Source organism: Sabethes cyaneus, chromosome 2, assembly GCF_943734655.1.
Source record: "Sabethes cyaneus chromosome 2, idSabCyanKW18_F2, whole genome shotgun sequence".
NCBI classification, from domain to species: Eukaryota; Metazoa; Arthropoda; class Insecta; order Diptera; family Culicidae; genus Sabethes; species Sabethes cyaneus.
In genome coordinates this window covers 48,361,703-48,381,199 of record NC_071354.1, presented here as the reverse complement: position 1 = coordinate 48,381,199, position 19,497 = coordinate 48,361,703, and the positions used below count along the sequence as shown (strand labels likewise).

The following is a 19,497-nucleotide window of genomic DNA, read 5'->3' as shown; positions in this document are numbered from 1 at the left end:
ATATATGTATGTATATATAGGTTTTCTTTGATTTTTTTTTTAAATATATGCTTCATATATATGGCTTTTTCACTTAACTAAGCTACTTTTGTTTTTCTTTCTCTTGGCATTGTTCGATTATTTGGTATCCGTTGACAACAACACGTAATGTTTTGTGAGTTTTACTTGATAGAGGGGGGGGGGGGGGGGGAAAAGGAGATTTCATGGAGGAAGAGTAGGAGGAAATTTAAGATTCCATACCGTGACGTGGGGCTGGTCCGTTGGTGCTGGCGGCGGTGGCCATTGCAGCGGCTGCGGCCGCTAGAGCCAATTTTTGCTGGCGCTGCTTCAGGTACAGCGAGGCGGCATCGTCCAGCTCTTCCAGCTCCTCCAGGGTGACCGGCGAGCGGGGCGAATGCATGCTGAGGTCTTCCGGTTCGGTTTGCTCCGGCAGGCTGGATTTGATGTGGGTTATTTGCTGTGGCGTTCGGATCGATCGGAGATCGATGGCGGCGGCCGCCGCGTGATGATGACTGCGAGCGTCCGGTGAGCTGAAGTCCAGCGGAAGGGACAGACCGGAAAGCTTCTGGTGGAGCAAGACGGAGGGCTTAAGTTCCATGGACAGGTCGGAGACTTCGGAGCAGCCGGACTTTTGATCGCACAGCGACATCGACGGACTGATGGCGGGCGTTGGCGGGCTGGTGATGCCACACTTGTGATGAAGCAGATGGTGCCGCCGGCGGTAGCTGGAGTTGCACCTATCACAGTGGAATGGCCGCTGACCGCTGTGGCTGAGCATGTGAGCTTTCAGCTGGTTGGAATCGCTAAACTTCTGTTCGCACATTTCGCACTCGTACGGTTTTTCACCGGTGTGTACCCGCAGATGCCGTCGGAGATTGGCGACCTGGACGAACTGGCGATCACAGTGGGTACACGAGTAGGGCTTCTCGCCCGTGTGAAGTCGCATGTGAGTTTTTAGATGATGATCTCGGGTGAAGCGCTTGTGGCACTCGGGACATTCGAAGGGTTTCTCGCCGGTGTGGGTTCGCTCGTGATTCTGGAGGACGTGCTTGTAGCCGAACGAGCGATTGCAGATCTTGCAGGTGAAAACCTTATCACGGGAGTGATCCTTTATCGAGGTAGTGATGACAGGGGGCATTTCGACGCTTCCGTTGGATTGAGGCGACGAGCCGGAGGTAGGCGGTGAGATAGGGCCCGGGCTGACCATGTCCATGTTCGGGATATCGACGGGCATGGATTGGCCGGGCATCTGAAGCAGTGCAGAGTCTGGTTTGATAGAGAGTTGTTTCCGCTTTGCTAGCTTCTTCTGTTGAGGTAGGATTTCCGAAGTGGTCGATACGATGTGGTTGTTGTTGGCGGTGAGTTTGAGAGATTTGGAACTTTTCTGGCTGAGCGCCGGTGAGATGGGACTTTGCGGCGGCGGTGGGCTGCTGTTGTTGCTGGTGGGCGTCGGTGGAGCCCAGGCTCCGAACAGGGCCGGATGAGGTGGAAACAGACCGGTCGCTAATGTCGCCCGTAGCGACATCGGCAAGCCGGCGGCCATCAGGGCGGCTGCGGTCTGGTTGGCGGCTAGCAGCTGCGGTGCCAGCATTCCCATGGCCGAAGCCGTCGGATGGTAGCTTCCGAACAGGGTTGGACTGTGGTTCAAGTTCATGTTCAGGTGGTGGTGCTGCTGCTGGAGATGGTGATGGTGCTGACCGGTCAATGGCGGCGACACGGACATACTGCGATCCTCTTCGCGTTTCATACCTTGCAGGGAACGAACGGCGGCTAATCCTGTAAAAGAAGCGGAAAACGGAATTATTAATTTGATTTGGTGCGAAGCCCGTGCCGTTCGCCACGGGCGAATGAAGGGGAAAACGAAGCGAAGCGTCTAAAAAGCTATCGATTTTTTTTTATTTTCTGCTCCGGCTGACTGACTGACTGACTGGCTCGCGTTGAGTGTGTTTTGGGATTAAATTAGTTAACAAAATAAGCAACTCGGTGATATTCGATATATCGCCGTGCGGCAGCTGATTGTTCAAGCTGGGAAATTATAGTTTCTTTGCTGTTTCCGGTCGGCCGGAGGGGTTGTTTACTTAGCAATCGTTTCACCGATTGCCGGGCTTCCCTGCTGTTAAGGAAGCTGCCCACCCAGCCATGCCCAGCTTATCATCCGATAGCGAAAGCTATCGCAGCAACCACCGATATCTAGCCTGCTGTGAGTCACAATCACACACACGGAGGTTTGACAACCAGTTCAGCCCGGTGCACACCGGGCGCTGCGCTCGCATGAATGAATCAACTTCGTCGCAAACGTAAACAAACCGCCGTAGAGCATACATAACCCACTAACCCGTGCTCATATGTGGTGAGCCGTTAGCTCGAGCCGAAAGGATTCCGCTCTCTCAGCCCTTTTCGGAACGCCGTGCACATGTGAGCGTGTGTGAGAGCGCCCGGTCTTCGGTCGTGTGTGCGAATCAGGAAGCAAAACAAAAACCCCTTCCCCGCGTCGTCGCTATCGTACGGGCTGCCATGGGCAGAGGGCTCCCCCCTTACGCGGATTGTACGGTTCCGTCTACGAGATGTGGCGTTGACTAGACGGTTGAATTGTCAGCACGTTCTTGTCGTCTCCACACACGTGATACGTCAGAAAGGATCCGCCGTACCCGGTTCTGCGTGTTTGTGAGTACGACGACTTTCGCTTTCACGCGAAAACACCGGCTTCCGGAAACTGGCGAACATGTGTGAGAACGGCTGCGGAAGAATCGGAGGCGCGAGGAGGTTCGCGCGGGAAAACACTTGCTCGTTTCCGCAAGATCGACTTGCTATACGGGAAATGCAGCGACGGGTAAGCCGAACCGCTCGCTCCAGGAAGGATAAGTGTGAAATGATTTATTTACATATGAGACCAGAGACCAGAGTGATGGTCCTGGCGAGTAATTCGAGTCACGTCGTGTCCGTCCTTCGCTGCATCGGCAGATGCATGGGAAAATTTTAAACTAATAACCGGCAACAGCAACAGGATGTGGACGTGGCTAGCCATCGCGCCAAGTGCCGACGGCAAGTGGACGAAGGAAGTAAACTTGAAAAAACAAGAAAACAGAAAATCGTAGTCGGCGCTTCGACGAGTAACCAAGACAACACACACCAATTTTATCGATTCGTTTTTGTACGCAACCCGGAACAACACCAAAACCAAAGCTAATCCTTTATTTATAATTTTATTACTATGTGTTTATGATTTCACCCCTTTTTTATGGCTTTCCGGGTGGAGTGTTTGCTCTTTCGCTTTGCTCTTCGATCGAAGACGCGCGAGGCACACGCACGAAAGTGGAAGGAAAACTTTTTTTTTTGCTGCTTTCTTTCCACCGAACAAAAACCCTTTCCTCTTGTTTGCGCAAGAGCCGAGTAAATGAAGAAAAAATGCTTCCCATTTGATTATTACTTTAACCCATTCCATCAATCATGCTTACTATACACTCCGGTTGCCCCCGGTTTTGGCGGCGTGTGGGACCTGGGACTGCGAGCTGCGAAAGACAGGACTAAAAACGAAACGTTTTCGCGAAACCTTGTGCTATAGGATGTGGAACGGGCACCACAAAGAAAGCCCGGATCGGATGACGAAAACGAGCGGTGCTCCATGCGTAAATCAGCCCCCCCCCAAAAGCAGTCCCGGACTTTATCATTATACAGAGGCGACGCCGCCGCGCGGCTTTCCTCCCACCGGGAACGGGCGCAGCTTCACTTTTGTTCGTTATGTACTTAATAAGGAAGCTGAGAGGAGAACCTGGATGGAATCGTTGCCGAGTCCTTTCGTCGTCGCAGCCATCGCCATTTCGACACGGTTTATATAGAGGAATACAGGCTCGGCGAAGAAAATACAGAGCGGTTGCAAGATTAAAAGAAAATAACCCTTATTCAAACTAATTACGCCGTTCGTTAGCTTGGCTCGGCTGTGTGTTTTTTTTCGTTTGCTTTTGCTGTGTTGGTTGCTACCGTAAAACGATGCTTTCCAGTAAAAGGGGTGGATGAATCGACGACACCCACCGCCCACCAGCACCGTCAGCAGCACCCGGGTGTATATGTTTAATACCTATGTATTTTCAGGAAGATATTTAAATTTTTATTTCTTTTTTGCTGCTGCCTGGTAGTGGGGGAGAAGCAAAATTAGCATGGCAGCATAACGGTTTCGGGAAAGAGTGCGTCCGCTGGCGCGCTGGTTGAAATTTTGTTTTACAATGTTCTAGTACCTACCGCTTCGCGGCTTCTTTTCTTAGCCCGCTGCTCAACGGCGCAAAGGTCAGAGCAATTTAGGAACAATATTTAATTTCAGAATCCGATTAAATTTTGCAACGGGTAAACGGTCGAAACCTACGACCGTAACTGATGACGAAGCGGCGGCGGCGGCGACGGCGACGCGTTCAATGAATGAGTAGGCCGCGGCTGCGGCTGCGGCTGCGGCTGCAGTGACAGTCGAGTGACAACGAGGTCGGTCCGCTGTGTCGTCCGGTTTGCATACGCCGTACAGTACACAGCAGTAGGCGGGTGGTTGTGGCTGAACAGTTCTGTTCTTATTATTTTTTTTCTCAACAGAATGGCCGACGGACGGTCCGCGCAGTTCGTCGGAATCGGAATTTTCAAACACAACAAGAGTTTGAATAATTAAAAGAGGCATTAATTTGATTTATCACGAAACGCGCGCAAACCGGCGCGGGACTTCGGGGTTCGATGGCCGAAACCTAGCGGTGCATGGTGCGGTGGTGAGTATGAGTAGGGCTGAAATTTGCACAAAATATTCTTTAAGATATTTTATTTTGCGGTGACGAAATTTAACACTTTACGGTGAAATAGTGAAATCGCGCGCACACGGTGTAGCTGTCAAAGCAAGCATTAAAAGCGAAGCGGACGATTGATTTGTGGCTTTGCACGTGTTTGTTGAAGAATATACTGCACCAGGGAAGATCGCTTTCCCTGGGGGGAGAAATGGGTTGAAGTGTTTAAATAAAATGGGGAATGAACATCGGAAAAATAAATGAATTTAAGGGTGGGTGTATGGTCCACTGACCTTAAAAATATGGACTTCCAGAGGAGGAAGGGGTCTCGAAGCATCATAAGATTCTTCCCCGGCCTCAAAAACCTCTGCATACAAATTTTCACGCCGATCGGTTCAGCAGTTTCCGAGTCTGTAAGGGTCAGACAGACAGAAATTCATTTTTATATGTATAGATTTCCCTTACTGCTTTGGAAATCGGAAACGATCATTCGAAATGGGAGACATAACACTTACTCTCTAACTCTTATTGTTGGTTGGGAACGTCTCCGTATTCGTCAAGGTTGCGCTTTTCAACGAGAGGAAGGGGATGCCACAGAAAAAAATATTTGCTTGTTTGAGAAATACTCCTGTTAAAGTTAATAATTGGGAATGTCGATCATAGATGGTGTAAAGATTCAGGCAAAATGTGCGTGACGATTAACTTTTGTTAATTTTTCTCCCAACAGTCCTTTCTGTTTGTTTGTGATTCAGTGTTGATTGAAGAAATAAGAGTTTTGTTCACTTTTCCAATGTTTAAAACCTAAAACGCGCGATTCTCAAAAGAATCATTCTCAAATTTCCTCTCTCAAAAACTATTGCACCGATTTGGACCGAAATTGGCACATTTTTGGGTATTGCTCGAAATTGTCGTATAAAAAGTCCGATGTTTCCAGAAAACGTCAAGTAACATGTTTTCTCGGGCATTGCTTATTCATATCTCAGGAACCAAGTATCGTTGAACAAACCATTTTTAATGAAAACGTAAGCAAATTTTCTCAGAAATCGATGAAAAAACTCACACTAAGGTACGAGACCTCAAGGAGAAGTTAGAAAAACTATGTTTTGCCTTATGGAAAGCTTTCGAAATACACTCTAGTCGCTTTTTTACGCGAAGGATGCGCTCTGCGTAAATTAAAATTGCGTAAATTCCAAAAATTTGTATGAAAAACCACCTAAATTAAAAAATTCGCGTTAAGAGGATCACGCAAATTCCTATATTCTGCGTAAAAACCTTGTGAATTCCAAAATTACGCGGAGAGCTCATCGGCGTAAATTCCGAAAAACTGCTTTAATTCCGACATTTGCGTAAAAACCGCGCAAAAAACGTGTAAAAAGTAAATTTAGTAATGTCCCTTATTTGTAGTTTTTCACCACTTTTTTCGAAAGAAATTTTTCTGGATTGTTGAGAAAATTCGCTTACATTTCAACGGAGAAAGTTTGGTACTACGATGTTTGGTCCGAAAGTTAAGAACTTTTTAAATAAGCGATATTCGAGAAGATGGGAAAATTTTCCTTGAAATTTTCTGGGAAATCGGGAAACTCAAGTATCCTAACTTTGTTTTAACTCCAAAAATCCATTACCTTAGTAAGTCCGCGAGCCAAATTTCGTAAATATCTGGAATCTTCGGCCCAAACCTATACAATTTTTAATTTAAAAATTATTGAAAACTGTCCTCTTGCATCATTTTAGTTTTCCGAGGTTTTATTTTAATTCCTCATGTAAAATTTAGTGAAAACCTTTTTATAACAGAGAACAGCAGCAACAGGATGAGAATTATGAGCGATAGCCACAGCTGTTAAGCCACCAGCCACAGGAAGAGGTTAAGAATGCAATCAGTGGGCTGAAAAACGACATTCCGGCTGAACTACAAATGGGGAGCGAACGACTGTACGAAGCAATCCGCTGGATCATTGTCAGGATCTGGGAGGAAGCAAAAATACTGGAGGAGTGGTTGATGGCCGCATTTGCCCTTCTTTTCAAAAAAGGACATCAACTCGAGTGTAAAAACTATCGAGGCATTACATTGCTCGATTCTGCCTTTAAGATGCTTTCCCGTATCCTGTTCTGTAGCGGAGGCCTTCGTCGGCGAGGGTCGCTCCACGATCCGAGATTTAACCTGCGTCAGGGAATAGACAAGTTCCGGGAGTAGAATTTACAGACTCATCCGACTGTTTGTGGACTCTAAAGCGGCGAACGATTCAATCAAACGAAATGAGCTGTGGCAGATAGTACCCACGATCATGCGTCAGAATAGCGGTGACCCGGAGCAGCCACGAATTGGGTTTGCTACGGATTACGTAACCAGCTGAAGTTCCATAGTTTGCAAATTCGCCCGAAACTGGACGCTAACGGAAGCGGACAGTTGAGTGCTTGGGGTTGGTTTTTGAGCGTAAAATTCTGCAATTAATACCTACTTGGTGGCAAAACAGAAAATGGAGTATGGCGCTGATGCACGAACCACGTGCTGTATCAATTGGTATAGTAAACATGCTGCTTTAAAGTATCATTTTGTCCAAGAACAAAAAATTGTTTGGGGTAAAAAATTACATTTTGATACTTTGTTGCGAGCAAAGTTTTGATGTTCACCACAAATCAGCGGCGCACATGTTATGATAAATTCAAACAAACTTTGCAATCTTTTCCACTAGAATCTCTTTTTAAGTCCATTTATTTTATGCGATTTTTTCAAGTCCCCTTTTTTTCGTCCGACATTTCAATTAACGTCCTCTCGTTTTACATCCATAATTTAAATTAACGTCCCCTACTTTTATGCCTAAAATTTAAAATAACGTCCTTGTCAAATACTGTGAGGTAATCTCAGGAAATTCGAAATATCGTCTCTTCCATTTACGTCTAAAATTTAAATCAACGTTCTCTCTTTTACGTCCGCAGCGTTAATTAACATCCTCTCTTTTTGCGTCCAAAATTCGAATTAGCGTCCTCCTTTTTAGTGTCCAAAATTTGAATAAACGTTCTCTCTTTTTGCGTCCAAAATTTAAATTGACATACTCTCTTTTTAAGTCCAAAATTTGAACTAACATCCTCTTTTTTACGTTCAAAATTTGAATTAACGCCTCTCTTTTTGCGTTCAAAATTTAAATTAACGTCCTCTCGTTTTACGTCCAAAATTTGAATTGGCGTCCTCTCTTTTTAGTGTCCAAAATTTGAATTAACGTCCTCTCTTTTTGCGTCCAAAATTTGAATCAACGTCCTCTTCTTTTATGTCCAAAATTTGAATTAACGTCCTCTCTTTTTACGTTTGAAATTTGAATTAACATCCTCTTTTTTGCGTTCAAAAATTGAATTGGCGTCCTCTTTTTATATGTCCAAAACTTTGAATTACCGTTCTCTCTTTTTGCGTTCAAAATTTGAATTAACGTCCTCTCTTTTTACGTTTGAAATTTGAATTAACATCCTCTTTTTTGCGTTCAAAATTTGAATTGGCGTCCTCTCTTTTTATGTCCAAAACTTTGAATTACCGTTCTCTCTTTGCGTCCAAAATTTGAATTAACGTCCTCTCTTTTTGCGTTCAAAATTTGAATCAACGTCCTCTTTTTTTATGTCCAAAATTTGAATTAACGTCCTCTCCTTTTATGTCTAAAATTTGAATTAACGTCCTCTCTTTTTTTGTTCAAAATTTGAATTAGCGTCCTCTCTTTTTGCGTCCAAAATTTGAATTGACATACTCTCTTTTTACGTCCAAAATTTGAATTACCATCCTCTTTTTTGCGTTCAAAATTTGAATTAACGTCCTCTCTTTTTGCGTTCCAAATTTAAACGTCTTCTCGTTTTACATCCGAAATTTGAATCAACGTCCATTCGTTTTACGTCCGAAATTTGAATTAACGTCCTCTTTTTTGCGTTCAAAATTTGAATTATCGTCCTCTCGTTTTACGCCTGAAGTTTGAATTACGTTCTCTCTTTTTGCGTCCAAAATCTCAATTAACGTCATCTCTTCGCGCGTCCAAACTTTGAACTACTGTCCTCTCGTTTTTCGGATCTGGATTCCTCCGAAATTCGGATTAACGTCCTCTCTTTTGACGTCCAAAATTGAATTACTGTCCTCTTTTTTGCGTCAAAAATTTGAATCAACGTCTACTCGTTTAACGACCGACATTTCAATTAACGTCCTCTCGTTTTACATCCATAATTTAAATTAACGTTCTCTACTTTTACGGCTAAAATTTACAAAAATAACGTCCTTGTCAAATACCATGAGGTAATCTCAGGAAATTCGAAATATCGTCTCTTCTATTTACATCTAAAATTTTGCGTCCAAAATTTGAATTAACATCCTCTTGCTTTACGTCCAAAGTTTGAATCATCGTCCTCTCTTCTTGCGTCCAAAATATGAATTAACGTCCTCTCGTGTTACGTTCGAAATTCGAATTACCAGCCTCCCTTTTATGTCCACAATTTTAATTATTGTCCTCTTTTTTTAAGCTGTGTTTTCAAGCTACATGAAGCCTACAAGCCGTAGAACTACAAACGCTGCTTGCAAACGTATAATTCAAGCGGAAAAAATTTGAATTTTTTTACTTAACTTCTGATGCTCAACAAAGGAACGCTTTCGATTACTGGAAGTAATTAAGATGGTGACGATTTGGACATGGCCTTGAAATAGTGGCCGTTTCGATTGTAATTGTGGGACGCGTCCAAAATTTGCATTAACGTTCTCTCGTTTTACGTCCGAAATTTGAATTAAAGTCCTTTCGTTTCATGTCCGAAATTAAATTTGAATTAACGCCCTCTCATTTTACGACCAAAATTGGAATTAACGTCCTCTCATTTTACGTTTAAAACTCGAACTAACGTTCTTTCGTTATACGTCCAAAATTTGAATTAACGTCCTCTCTTTTTCGCGTCCAAAATTTGAATTATTGTCCTCTCGTGTTATGTTCACAATTTGAATCAATTCTCACGTTTTACGTCCGAAATTCGAATTGCTGTCCTCTCTTTTTGCGTTCAAAAGTTGAATTAACGTCCGCTCGTTTTACGTCCAAAATTTGAATTAATATCCGCTCGTTTTACGTCCGAAATCTGCTTTTTGCGTCCAAAATTTGAATCACTGTTTTTGTCAAATACCATGAGGTAATTTCAGGAACTTCGGAAAAACGACTCTTCTCTTTACGTTCAAAATTCAAATTACCATTCTCTTTTTTTCGAACAAAATTTTTGACTTGATCATCGTGTGTTTTCAAGCTACATGAAACCTACAAATTGTAGAACTACAAATTTCACCTACAAATGTAGAATTTTTTCGGAAAAACTTTCGACTTTTCTTTACTCAACTTTTGTATTCTACTAAGACGCTCAAAAAAGAAACGTTTTTGGTTAGTTTACTGGAAGTTCAAACAAGATGGCGTCGATTTGGACTGCCGCCTTAAAATGGCGGCCGTTTTAATTGCTTGCGGGACGCCAAGGAACATGCATTGTGGTTCGGAAGTATGGAAAGAAATTCACGGAAATGGAAATATTTTATAATCTGTGTTCTGGATTTTAACTGAGAAATCGCTCTTTACACGACTATTTTTACGTAAATTTCGGAATTCATGCGGTTTTTATTGCAAGAATTCCAGAATTTTCGCGGTTTTTCGCGGAATTTCACCGCGAATTCTGGACTTTCCGCGGTTTTTTTTACACGATTCTCCATTCTTACGCCTAGTCTTTAATAAATTCCGGTAATAGGCAGGTTTTAATGCGTTCTTAAAATGGTTTTGATGACCGAAATTGGTTACATACACCGCAATAAGACTGTAATAAAACTCAAATTATAACTTGGGAATAATAATTGTTATTTTATGACATATTTTCGTAGTCGTTTTACACAAGACGATGCCTTATAATACCATTTGACATAGGACTACGTCTTACAGGAAGGTAACCGGTTTAGGGGGTCATTCTAAAAAATCTATCTCGAAAAGTTAGGTTTTGAACGGCGATAACTCAGCGGTTTCCAGATCGATTTTTAATATTTTTGCTCCAATTGGTCGGAGAATCGGACTACGCATCGACCCAAATAAAGAAAAATTTAGTTTTACACACTTATAATTCAGCCAATTCTCAATAGATTTCAAAGATATTTGCCACTAATCGATTGGAAAATCTTCCACGTATCGATTCCAGGAAAGAAAACAATTGATTTTAAGGTACGTGCTATTGAAAAATTGAAAACTAATTATGTGTCGTCTAACTAGTTCAACTTTATGATTGGTTGAAAATGCCTTACTAGTTTGCATTGTATGTAACGTAACGAGTTACAAACGAGGGGTAACATGTTACATGCTTATAACCCACGCAATCCTTAGTAGACTTATGAGATATTTGTATCAATCGATAGGAAATTTTTCTAATCACTTATTGCAATACACTATTTTCATATTTCCATACCAATTCATTGATAATTGCTGATTTTCTTGGCAGAAATTGTACCAAATAGTTAGACAAAAATATTCCTGAGTGTCTTAGTAGAATCTCATATACATGAAAAGAAGATTTTTGTTATTAAACTCTATCTCTAGTAGAGCAATTTGATTGCCATATTATTGCCTTTTTCAAGTTCGGTTTTTAGTTCAGCCGGTCCATATTTATTTCAGTGCTCAGCCAGGCTGCTGTAAGCGATGAATTTTTTGCAATCGTTTCAAAGTCTCAACAACAATGTTGTGAAAATGATTTATTTGTGAATTTTAGTGTAATGCGATACCTGTTGTTTTACAGTGTAAGTATATTTATTCTTTGATGAAATTGGGACTTTCAGATGAGAATAAATATTAATGTTAATAAGACAGTTTCTCTAACGGATAACAAATTTAAAAAAAGTTAGATTATTTGTTGTCAGACATAATATTAACGGCGTTGTTATTTTGATATTTTGTTATACGGCTTTGTTTGAAAATTTCATGAAACATCAGTTAACATTCTCAAATCATGAAATCTGAAATAATAAAAAGGAAAAACGATGATAGTTTTCTCAGTCAGAAGTAATTAACTTATTAAAGGATTCTTCCTCAAAATTGTGTAAATAAATTGTTTAAATCCCGTTAGCAGGTTAAACCGGTAGCCGGTTTTTAAATTACTAAAATAGCTTTCCCCCCGGTTCCTTGATTTACCGTTTGCACCATGGGAGCCCCACATCGCCCCCCCTCGACAGTGAAAACAAAAGCAGAAACTCACCTCTTGCTGTTTGCGCTTCCTGCAGCAATGACAATGCCATTGCCTGCTTGGATCAACCGGAATGAAACCACCGACGAGCCGCGGCTGTCAGGATCTCTAAGCTGTCAGTTTGTTTCGCTTGGCTCGCCGAGCGACCGTTCGACGTGGTTGGTGCACTCGTTCAGGCTCTCTCTAAGGTGCCGTTAGCCGGTTTTTATTCGCAAAAAACTCACTTCACTGACTGACTAGTAGTGTCCGACTACGGAACGGAAAAATCCGGTAAAAATTCACACTCTTTTTTTGTTTTCGCACACAATTGATTGATTCACTTCCCGTAATCCCGGTAATCACTGGATCACCTGTATGTATTGTAGTGTATCTTCAGCGTGTATCACATTTGACGAAGTACTTAACTAGAGCTGCGCTAAAACTAATGTCCAGTACTGTTACTATCATCAGTACCGGGGAAACTACTACTAGACTTCCACGCGGGAGGAACTTGGGCCGTGCCTTTTTTGTTGGTTGTGTTTGGTTTAATTCAAAATAATTTCCGTTTAATTTCAGGTGCACTCCTTGCTGCTGTGCTGCTGCTGCTGCTGCTGGGTCCGTTTGCTGGTTGCTCAATGCACATCATTTAGTTAAGGGATAAGCACACCGGAGGAGCGTACACGTCTGCACGCTGAGAAAATCAATACACGACTGACGGTAGTCGACGATGGCACGCGAGGTAAGTACCCATTAAAATTTTTGGCCGCCGCTTCTTCTGATCTGTTGAAGTCTCGTTTGCGGCCCGACGACTGGTGGTGCGCTGCTGGCTGTGGAGGCCCTCTGGAGAAGGGGAGGACGGTGTGTGTCGCGTGGTTGTTGATGTCCAGCAGCCGACTGTGCGACCGAGATAGACTGTTTCGTTATTACTACTACTGCTGCTTGCTGGAGCTGTTGCAGTGGTGGCACGCGAGATGAGAGTAGGATCCTGAATGAAGTTACGAAATCAGAGCAAACGTAACTCTGGCCGTCGTCGTAGCGAAATAAAAAAAAAACTCCAAAAAAGAATTCGACTCCCGTCCTGCTCTTCAAGTGCGCGTTTCACTTTCGATGGACGACAAGATGACACTGCTGCCTTTGCGGGTTCTGCTTCCACATGACTATGCTGTTAGCTAGCAACATAGCCGTGGTGCACCACCACATAGGCACAAACCGTGAGCAAACAAACCACCCAAAACGGGGTGTCCTGCCGTCATTATGTTGTGCTGTTGTGCACCTACATTCTCTCTCATGCTCACCAACACTGACACACGTGCTACTTTTCTCTCTCATCAACCTTTCCGCTTTATTGTGGTAGTAATGTTTGCTGACCTAGCACAACTCATCGTTCTCTACTCACTGCGAAACCCGCTGCTGCGCAGCCTTTCTTCACCCCTTGGGCGAAACTCGCTCTCACCACCTATAGGCTCTCAACTCATCTCATCGATGGGTTGTTTTGTAAACACCAACCCATCGTCATCATCATCATCAACGATGATGCTTCTCTCCCTCGGTGACAATCGCACGCAGTTTCATACGCACCGACGTTACACGCGTACGCTTCGGCTACGCACCAACTCTCCCGGTTCTCTCCGAAAAAATCAACCCATCATCAATCCTAAAATAAGGGGCAATAATCCGATCCCGCACCACTTGCCAAAGCGGGACGGTCTTAACCGAGCAGAAAGCACCAGTCATCTCACTCTTTTCTGTGTTTTTTCGATCTGACTAAATCCCCTCTCTTTTAATCGGACCACTGACTGCGACCGGTTTGGTTCGACCGTCCGGTTGCTTCACACCGACCGGACCGGCGGTGTGAGCTCAGAACTGGAGAGTGAGCGCATTATCCTTTATGCTGGACGCAATGTGCGTGTCCCGTGTCCAGTCCAGGTCCACCTCAAACACGGTGGCACGGTGGCGTCTGTATGCGTGAGACAACCTCCTGCCACCACTGCACCGCGCCCGCCGGGAGGCCAGGGGGTGCGGGGGGTTTGATCATTTAATTTTCTGCGTGATGCTTTTATGTTTTATTGATGGGATGATTTGTGTTGTTCGCGGCCGTTTCGTGTGGTGGTCAAGCAGCGAGCGAGCGAGCGAGCGTCCTGCGCTCATCGTGAGCGCTGGTTGTTGCGAATTGTTGCTCTCACCGTCCGTCACGGCAACGCACCGATTGCTTTGATGGGTACCCACGCGTACGTGATCGATGAGCGGCACCTAAGCTTGCACGTCATGCAGGTTCTGGTTTTTGGGCTGTTGTAGGTTCCGGTTTTCGTCGATGGTCACACATGTGGCCGCTTTTGTTGACCGATCGAGTCGAGTGATGCAACCTATTACCGCTGATGGCTGATTGTGTCGTAAGCGACCGACGTTGGCTTGGGTTTCGAATTGGCTTGGGGAAGGTTGTGTGATGCGGTTCTTTGTTTTCAGGCTTTCAGGGAATTTCAGATTAGAGCTGGCGCTGCAGCGAATGGTACCGACCGATGGATGGCAATGGATTTCTTATCTGGTTCCGGAATTTTGTGTAATTGAAATTGAGCCAGTGCGGTTATTTCAAGGTTTGCCTAGGAGGCATCTTGCAGGACCGACCGAATGGTCGTTTGTTGCATGTTTCAGATAACATGTTTAGGAGTGAGTAAGCTCTTTAGCTGAATTTACCTTTGTTTTAGGATATATTAAAGGAATTCCCAGTCGGAAAACTACAATTATCAGAAGTAATTATTTAAGAATGTTCTGATCGAGATCAAAAATGATGCACACGGAACTGTATTTGATACTAATTTATTATAATAAATTTGTCGAAATTTCTTTAAATTATTGGAAACCCGTTCGAAACCATCGTTGCCACAATTATAAGAATAAAACAACATCAGTTGACAAGATGTTAACTTTTTCTCTGCCATCAGGTGTCTACAACAAATTGTTTCGCGAGACGCACTAAGTTAGCGCCGCTAACCTCCTTATTATGACAGTTCCGGCAGCGAACATCCGGGATTTTGACACTCCTCAGAAATAAACGATTAACCATTTATCAGTAGGAAATTAGACAACTTAACTCGCCTACGCTACTTCTCTACCTGTGGTTGACTGTGTCTTCAGAGATCTTTCTAACTAAAAAAACTCTTATAGCAATGGCATAGAAAAATACTACCTACCTAATGTATAGTAGCCAAGATGAAATAAGGGTTTAATTATCTTTTGATTTGTAGGCAATAAACAGTTCTACAGTTGGCAGTCGCGTATGGTTTCATTGATATATATATTTTGAGACTAACATTTGTTTACTACAGCCCACTCACTGGTGCTCTTACGGGGAAATAGGGGATTATAAATGACTGCAGTCATTTACAGATATAAACACTTTTATTCAGCTTTCAAATTTTTATCAACAATAAAGATGGCATAAGTCAAATCGAAACCTTTCGAAATTAAGAATACCCATCCGGCCCGTAGCTAGAAGGACCGAAGGGGTTGTAGTTGCCTTGTTCCTCATGGGTAATCTGTCCGGAGCTTTCAAATTAATCGTTCAGTATTTTTGCAATAAGTAAATTTATTTCATAAAAACTGATGCATTATGATTTGTTTACCTGATTTCTTAAGGTATCTATCATCTAACGAAGTGGAATTCTTTGACTTTTTCAAGTTTTTCTAACCGGGTTTGAAAAATTCCAGATGCTTTCATTTACATGTCTTTATTGACTAATGTTTTTTATGAGCGTCTTAGTAGAATCAACGGACTGACAGGCTGATTGTTTCCTGAAGCCACCACCAAACATCGCATCGATGCGAGCGCATACTGATTTGCAAAAACTATTCATACTGTGAATCGTTAAGCGAATTATGTACGACAGTTTACTGCGGACATACGCTGTTCCTGATTACTTATTTATTCTCTGACTTAACGGGAAACTAGCAGTCATTAACTTGTCGTCGGAAAGCCCAAATTCGGAAGCAGTTTTTAGGCCCAAACAGCGGGATTCTGTTTATAAAAATGTAAATACCGCATTTTTCTTGCCAATCTGAACACAGCGAATATGTTCTCATGAACAGAATTTTTGTGTCAAACAAAAAAACTGCTTTTGAAATAGGCAGTATCGATGACGACTAATTTCACCTTAAAATGCGTGTTTCAAAATTTGGTAATGGCGTCACTAAAAATATTGCAGAAAACTGGAGAACATTTCAATTACTTCTAGCAGAAGTTTCAGCATGAATAGAGTTTTAGCGAAATTAGCTAAAGATAGGTTATCGACCTGGACCACTACCCAAGTAACATTTTGGGTTTTATTGCACTCTTATGATGGCATTCAAGACCAAAATTAGTCTCGAAGACCGCCATAAGAGTGCAATAAAACTCACATTGCAGCACCTTGGGTATAATACGAAAATTAGGTGACGGAAAAACTTTTTCATGATTAAGATGAAGGTCGTCAGAGGCCCGCTGCTTTTTTACTGATTTCAGTACTTGTTTCCACTATCGTTTTGTTTATGCTAAGTTGCTAGTAGTAGGTAATAATCTGTTATGAACAATTATGAAACGTAGAATCGCGTATCTATTTTGCTGTTGAACTAGATTCGATAGTAATTCTATCACATAAAATGTTGTTTACGGTGAATTTTATTATCAGAGAATTTTATAAGTATATTTTCGACGCTTTACGACCGTTAATTTAATAGTGAAAATGATTGGCCAATTTCACGCTCAACGTAAATATGGGACACCCCCGTTTCCTGGGTAACGTATCAACAACGACGGTCGCGGATTCGGGATTGCAATCGAAACGAAGTAAAGTTTTTCATATCAATTCAAGTAAACAGTTTAGGCAAAATCATTATACTATCTTACCAGATAACTGTTCAGGTGGTAAATTAAAGTTTTCTGTGTTTCAAGTTAAGTTTCGCGAATGTTGTGATGAATGGAACGGCCGAAAAAAATTAAAGAAAACTCGACGGCGAAAAAGTGAAAATATAGTGATGAATTTTAATTGGGCAGAAATCTCAGTATTTAGTGTAAGTCATGCCCCAAAAAGTAATAGAACCTATAGAATGCAATGTTTAGTGCTTCGAGTTGCAAGATATGATTACGGCTAGCAGGTTAGTTGAACTAATTTTTTTGTGATGGTTTCCCGAGTCAATGGGAGCATGTTTATACACTGAAGAAGAGAAGGGAAGGGTGATATTCGGTGCCATACTGACTCCCATAAATGGAGTCTGACGACTTTGTCCTTAAATTCCACTATTAATTTTACTCACGACAGCTACGTATTTCGCCTACGACTTGCAGACTTTATCACCCAAGCAACAATGTGAGTTTTATTGTATTCTTATTGTGGTTTTCATGACCAATTTTGGTCTTAAATGCCATAATAAGTGTGTAATAAACCCCAAATTGTTATTAGAACAGTGTCTGTTTTCGAACCGCCGGTCTTTGGGATACCGGTTTTAAACCGTGGGTTTAACATCTTTCTAAAACTTGACCCTTCTTTATCAACAGACTTTGCAGTCGGCTATTAGAGTACAGGGCAGTAACGAGACTAGTGCAATGATTCTGCGGACTCTATCTAGCAAGCACCACCGAGCCTAGATTCGAACATACGACGACTGGGCGGCTGCGTGCCGGGAAAGAGTTCAAATTCCAGATAACGATGTTTACTAGACTAGTTTCTGCTAACAATATTTCTGATCCTTTCTTTAAATCAAATGAACTGGCAGTCATCATGGAACATACATTACTCAATGTTTGGATAAAATTTTGATTCCGTTTATCCGTAACCACAAAAATGTTGGTCGCACAAAGTTTCTTCTTAATGTACTAAATCGCAATTGGAGTTCTTGATCAACTAAAACTTTAACTTTGTACTTAAGAAGAAGAAAATTTACCACAATGACGACCGATTGATGAAGTTTTTAGAGAAAGCCAAAATTTTGCTGTATAAAAATGATTACAAGGCCCAGAATGCTTGGCTGTCGAAATCTGGCCTTCGAAAGTATTTTAACGAAGTTGTTAAAACAAAGATAGATTACTGACAAAAACCTAACATTGACTTTTATAATTGTTCTAGCTGAGTGCCCGTTCTTATTCGGGGTCCTTTATCTCTCAGCTGCTTGAACAACTGTAATCGTAACAAAAATATCGTCTTTATTCGTTCAAAGTGAAATGTTCGAATTTTTTTTTGCTGTCACCCTAAATGGTTTAACAGCATGACACTTTATTTATTTTCCTGGGAATATGTTATAATTGAACATAAACTATTATTTTATCATAAACAACACTTAAAAAATACGGTTCGGTTTTGATTCAAACTTCGAACGCTTTAATGATCGAAATTCAAAGCCCGAATATTTCAGTCTCACACTTTGAATACTCGTATTATTCTGAAAAAATAATAGTTTTTTTAGTTCCACTCAACTTAATTGAGTGAAATTATATACTTTTAACCATACAATGTCTTTTTAAATTTACCTGACAATATGATTTTTCACGCAACAATCCAGCTTTCCACGAGCGGTAATGGCGGCTGGTGGGAACAACTTTCTGAAGAGTACAGTTCGGTTTTGACATTCAATGCAGGCGCGGTTACTGCGGTTACTATGGACTACCACTACGCTACTACGATTGTTTACTTGAAGTTTTGTGGCTATTCTTTGCTGAAATATTGTCACATTGACCCAATGCAAAGGTTATTTTAGAAAATGATTGCCCCAGCACAACAATTTGCTTCCCTTCAACTGAATTTCCTCTTCGGTTAGTCTGCGAAAACTAAACAATGTAATATGCACCGTTTAAGGAAATCATGGCTTTTCCTTGTTAAATCCTTTCTTTTATTTAATCTTGTATACTGAGTATAATCTAATGAATATTAGCTAAATGTTCCTAGAGCTATTATGCAAAAAACTTTAGTGAAAAATGCGTGCAAAGTGATTTTTGTTAATGAGGCAAAAGTCTGAAAACGCAACTAGCCGGGGCAAAATGCACCCATGCATGTTTTGTATCAATTGATGGGAATTTATTCAATAAATTCAATAACTGTAATACAATTCGTACTTGCTAACTGACAATGTCGTTGTCGTTTCTGGTCGTTACCAAATGCTGTGATTACACTTCCCAAGCGAAGGAGGGAAGATGAAATATTGGAGGTGCGTTTCCTATGAAACTCCGTGTACCCAACTAGCATAACCAGTACTCGAATGAACGCCTTGCGTTTAAAAAGTCCTAATAAACCAATAACAACAAGTAGCATAACTGTTGAATCACAGTATTTAACACTCTCCAATGCTGACTGCATTTGTTTAACACTAAACATACCGACTGCACTAGCAGACTAGCAGACTGGAAATACCGCGGTTGTCGATAGATTAGTGTTCATATTTTTCTCGATAAAAAGAGAAATAATAGTGCAACAAACTTTGCATAATCTTTTAAATATATTTTCTAATAAAGGTAGTTAAGCGGAATAGTGTTTCATTTTCACAGTGTTATAATGAGCCAAAAATGTTTGCTGAGGGCGCATTTTGGCCCGAGTTTCGG

General features: G+C 41.9%; 1 protein-coding gene across 1 annotated transcript in view; it reads right to left on the bottom strand.

The window, feature by feature from the left end:
- Positions 1-226: 226 nt before the first annotated feature.
- Positions 227-19,497, bottom strand: part of LOC128735371 (nascent polypeptide-associated complex subunit alpha, muscle-specific form-like) — a 99,328-nt gene continuing 80,057 nt past the window's right edge. Inside the window, exon 22 of the mRNA XM_053829859.1 lies at positions 227-1,776. Coding sequence (XP_053685834.1) covers positions 227-1,776 — 1,550 coding nt within the window. The remainder of the gene's footprint in view (positions 1,777-19,497) is intronic.